This window comes from Gadus macrocephalus, chromosome 18 (genome assembly GCF_031168955.1).
Source record: "Gadus macrocephalus chromosome 18, ASM3116895v1".
In the NCBI taxonomy this organism is placed as follows: domain Eukaryota; kingdom Metazoa; phylum Chordata; class Actinopteri; order Gadiformes; family Gadidae; genus Gadus; species Gadus macrocephalus.
The window spans coordinates 3,450,370-3,455,311 of record NC_082399.1 but is presented as its reverse complement, the minus strand read 5'-3'; the positions used below and the strand labels follow the sequence as shown (position 1 = coordinate 3,455,311).

Sequence of the window (4,942 nt, the reverse complement as noted above, 5' to 3'; positions counted from 1 at the left end):
GAAATACACACACACCCACACACATACTGAAAAACACACACACACACACACACACACACACACACACACACAGAAATACTCACACACATGCATACACACACAGAAATACACACACCGACACACACACCCACACACACAGACATACACACACATGCACGCACGCCCGCACACACACACACAAACACACAAACACACACACACACACACTATTTTTATAGTGCTTGATGAGAGCTATATTGAAAATAATATTTTAAACCATATATCCAGGGGACAGCCTAGCCCGGTATGGAATCCCTCTAAGTGGAGGCAGTAGGCCCGGTCATAAAATCACGAGCAGAGAAAACGTCCACACAACACTCAGGTTTCAGCCACCGGCTTCGCTTCGCCTTCTGTCAAATCATAACTCAGTAGATTCGGCCGAGGAAATGATCCACATATATATATTCACAAATTTGGAACAGATCTTTTTATTCTTTCCCCCCCCCCCCCCCACAGATAAGAAACATGTGTTTTATCGATGGCATTCAAAGGTACAAAAAGAAAATAAGATTGAAAAAAAGTGGGTTGACATGCAAACCGTTTTTAAAGAGAGGAAAATCAGGGCGATACAGAAACCGATAGGCAGGCACTCATGGTTTGGCAGCTCTGTGAGCAGTATGAGTATCCGCAGGTGCTCAGAGTCCAGAGTCAAAGGCCGTGATTGGAGGTCCGGTCAGCGAGGAGAAGCTCTCAAACGCAATCTCATCACAGGCAGCTGTGTGACGCTAGCGCTGGAGAGTGTCATCGCTCTGAAACGCTCAGATTGGCCGAGCTCTGCCAGCATAGCCCTGCAGTCCACCGGCCGCAGGCAACGAAAAACACATTGGTCTTATTATTATTGTATTTCTGGGATGAAATGGACTTTAATATCGACAGTTTATCAAGTGTCAACGCTACAGTATGTACAACATCAAACGCCCAACAGCAAATTGCCAGTGTCCTCGTGGTTTGATGCACAGCGAATCCGTGGAAGGGTTCCCTCACAGTGGTGAACGGGTTTCCCTTTGGGCGTCGACATGTCCACACGTCGACATGTCCATATGTCAACATGTCCACACGTCAACAAGTACGCATGTCAACGTGTCCAGCCGACACTCTGACGTCACGCTCACGTTCTCCATCTTCTTGCCAGACCCTTATGAAGTATATCTGTTTTACAAAACCGGTCTCCCAAAGCCGAACCGTTGTTTCTCTGCTGTTTCTTCGCTGATGTTGTTGTTGTTGTTTATTCGGAGCTCGGCGACGCGGCCGAGTCGTTGTCCTCGTTGTCGAGGTCGCCCGGAGAGGAGGACTGGCCCCCCTTCACCCGCTTCCACTTCATCCTCCGGTTCTGGAACCACACCTTGACCTGAGGAGACAGAACCCGGTCCATTAGTTAGTTTAGAACCTCGACAGAACCGGGTCATTAGTTAGTTTAGAACCTCGACAGAACCCGGTTATGAGCTCGTTTAGAACCTCGACAGAACCCGGTCATTAGTTCGTTTAGAACCTCAACAGAACCCGGTTATGAGCTAGTTCAGAACCACCTTAACCTGAGGGTACAGAACCCTGGTTATTAGTTAGTTTAGAACCTCGACAGAACCCGGTCATTAGTTAGTTTAGAACCTCGACAGAACCCGGTCATTAGTTAGTTTAGAACCTCGACAGAACCCGGTTAATAGTTAGTTTAGAACCTCGACAGAACCCAGTTATTAGTTAGTTTAGAACAACCTTAACCTGAGAGGACAGAACCCGGGTCATTAGTTAGTTAAGAACCTCGACAGAACCCGGTTAATAGTTAGTTTAGAACCACCTTCACCTGCAACCTTTTAATCAGTTACCTATTTGTCAGACGAGGCCCACATCTTATGTTTGCGCGCGTCGAATTGTGTTTAGATATTTAGAAGTTTTGAACCCTAACCCTGGATCATTTTTTCCGCATTTATCTGCTTTTTATTATCCAGTGATACAGAGGGGAGGGCGTGCAGCCAATGACAACGGGCAGGATTTGAACCTGGGTCGCCGCGTTCAGGACTGGGCCGATATGGTACACGTTCTACCCAGTGAGTCCCTGTTTAACCTTTTTTTCAAGATACCAAACAACGTATTAAAAGAGGAAAGTCAGGCAGCAGAAGAAGAGCAGACACATCATCCCCCTCAAATCTCACAGTGGATCACACAATTGGCCTAATCCTCTTTCTAGCGGCTCTTAGAGGGGAGGCGGGGGGGGGGGGGGGGGGGGGGGGGGGGGGGGGGGGCTGGCTCGGACGCGCTCCCCAGACGCAGACCCCAGGCAGGTCGCTGGGACGGCCAGCAGGAAGTCAGCCTACACACACAGGATGTAGGTCTGCTCCCCGCCATCGATTGTTGTGAGGTTTTGTGGTGCAAAAAAAAGAAGAAGAAAATAATGAGCTCATGGTATCATTCTTTGAGCCGGTCGCGGCCAAGAATAGCAGCGGCGAGAAAGGTCCACACATGCTCACGCACGCGCTAACATGCACGCTCACATGCACGCTCACATGCATGTGAGCGTGCATGTGAGCGAGCACTATTCGATACTGCATCGAGAATAGGCTGAGTATGGAGAGGTGAGGTGAGGTGAGAGGAGAGAGGAAAGGAGGGGAGGAGAGGAGAGGGGAGGGGAGGAGAGGAGAGGAGAGGAGGGGAGGGGAGAGGAGAGGAGAGGGGAGGGGAGGGGAGAGGAGATGGGAGGGGAGGGGAGGGGAGAGGAGGAGAGGAGAGAGGAGAGGAGAGAGGAGAGGGGAGAGGAGAGGAGGGGAGAGGAGAGGGGAGGGGAGGAGATGGGAGGGGAGGGGAGGAGAGGAGAGGTGAGGTGAGGGGAGAGGAGAGAGGAGAGGAGAGGAGAGGAGAGGAGAGGGGAGAGGAGAGGAGAGGAGAGGAGAGGGGAGGAGGGGAGAGGAGGGGAGGGGAGAGGGGAGGGGAGAGGAGAGGAGAGGAGAGGAGAGGAGAGGAGAGGAGAGAGGCGCCGAGGGATCTAAACTTGTTGTCTTGGTCTGCGTTCTTTTTCCTTGTGTGAAATATTCACTCAGCACAGTGATATTAATGATCCTTGACTTTTTAAAAATAATTAAAAAGTCAGCCCTTGACACAGTGAAAGCCGATCCAATCCACGCTGGTGGTTTGAGCCCACCTGCTGGGCGGTTGTGCTATTTGATCCGTTGGTTAGCTGGTCATGATGTCATGATGTCATGGTCAATGTATTTGATGTTAGATCAGAAGTATAGATGTTTAACGCTTGGCTGCAACATGTGCCTGCAGGCTTGCCTCTCACTGGCCCTGGAAACCGCTTTGCATCCAAACGATTTTCCAGATGAGACTCACTGGCGCTAAATGAACTGGTTGCCGCATTTGTTAGTAATGTAATTGTACGTTTAATCCTCTTGATTGAGTGATATGCAAAGTGCCAAGAGGAAGTAGGAGGGAAAAGGGGAGCTGCATTGGAACTGTAAACACATGTGAGACGGCAGACTTCTAAACAGCGGCAAGGGAGGAGGAGGAGGAGGAGGAGGAGGAGGAGGAGGAGGAGGAGGAGGAAGGAAGTGTGTGCCGTCTTCTGCACATCCTCCCAAGACGGCCGTTGAGATGATGGAGGAACATAAGGAAGGTGTGCGTGTGTGTCGGCATGTGTGTGTGTGTGTGTGTGTGTGTGTGTTTTTGCATGTGTTACCATTTGCCTGTCATGTCGGGGAGTATAGGCCTTGGTAAGGATCTGGACGTATGTGTGTGTGTGTGTGTGTGTGTGTGTGTGTGTGTGTGTGTGTGTGTGTGTGTGTGTGTGTGTGTGTGTGTGTGTGTGTGTGTGTGTGTGTGTGTGTGTGTGTGTGTGTGTGTGTGTGTGTGTGTGTGTGTGTGTGTGTGTCTGTGTGTGTATACATGTGTGTGTGTGTGTGTGTGTGTGTGTGTGTGTGTGTGTGTGTGTCTGCGTGTGTGTGTGTGTGCGGGTGTGGGCGTATATATATATGTGTATCTGTCTGTGTGTGTGTGTGTGTGTGTGTGTGTGTGTGTGTGTGTGTGTGTGTGTGTGTGTGTGTGTGTGTGTGTGTGTGTGTGTGTGTGTATGGAGCCTGGAAAACCGATCTGGAATCAGAGTCTGTGTGGTCACTGGCACTGGGGTCTTATTAGAGGCTCTTGGACACTGGACTGGAGTGGAGGGTCTTGTGTGTGTGTGTGTGCATACTTGCAAACATGCGCACTTGCGTGCATGTGCGCGCTTGTGTGTGTGTGTATGTGTGTTTATGTGCATATGTGAGTTGGTGTTGGTGTCATCATGTGCGTTTGTGCATGTGCCTGGGCATTTGTGTGTGTTGCACGTGTGTGTGTGTGTGGGCCGTGTGTGAGGGCGTGCATGAGGAGGACTATGAGCCGAGGTGTGTGTGTGCTGCCGGAGGCTCGGTACAGTCTCAGCGGTCAGGCCTGGCCCGCTCTCCCTCTCTGTTCCATTTGAAGCAGATTCAGGAACATCCGCAGACGTTGCTGGCGGATGGGAGCAGCTGCTCTGACTAAGAGTCATCCTGGGTCAGAGAGCTGCGACTGGGCTTAACTGGAACCCGTTAACGTCCAAATAGGGTCAATTGTGTGAAGCAATAATGCATGCAACACTGAGCACTATGCTTTTTGAAATTGAACTTTAATTGAGTTGGAATTGTCTTGTTTTTGTTTTGAATTGTGAAAAATAACCTTGAACTTAAAAATGGCAGAATTAGTTGGGTTTAAATACACCGTTAGACTTAGAATTAGTCTCTCGGTGAGGTCCAGTACCTGTCTCTGTCTCTGTGAGGCCCTGTCCCTGTCTCCCTGTCAGTACCCGTCTCTCTGTGAGGCCCAGTACCCATCTCTCTGTGAGGCCCTGTCCCTGTCTCCCTGTCAGTACCCGTCTCTCAGTGAGGTCCAGTACCCGTCTCTC

General features: G+C 50.3%; 1 protein-coding gene across 1 annotated transcript in view; it reads right to left on the bottom strand.

Annotated features, from left to right (window-relative positions):
* Window positions 1-451: 451 nt before the first annotated feature.
* LOC132446984 (homeobox protein MOX-1-like) overlaps window positions 452-4,942 on the bottom strand; it is a 12,598-nt gene continuing 8,107 nt past the window's right edge. Inside the window, 1 exon segment of the mRNA XM_060037601.1 lies at window positions 452-1,387. Within this exon segment, the coding sequence (XP_059893584.1) occupies window positions 1,265-1,387 (123 nt within the window). The 3' untranslated portion in view covers window positions 452-1,264.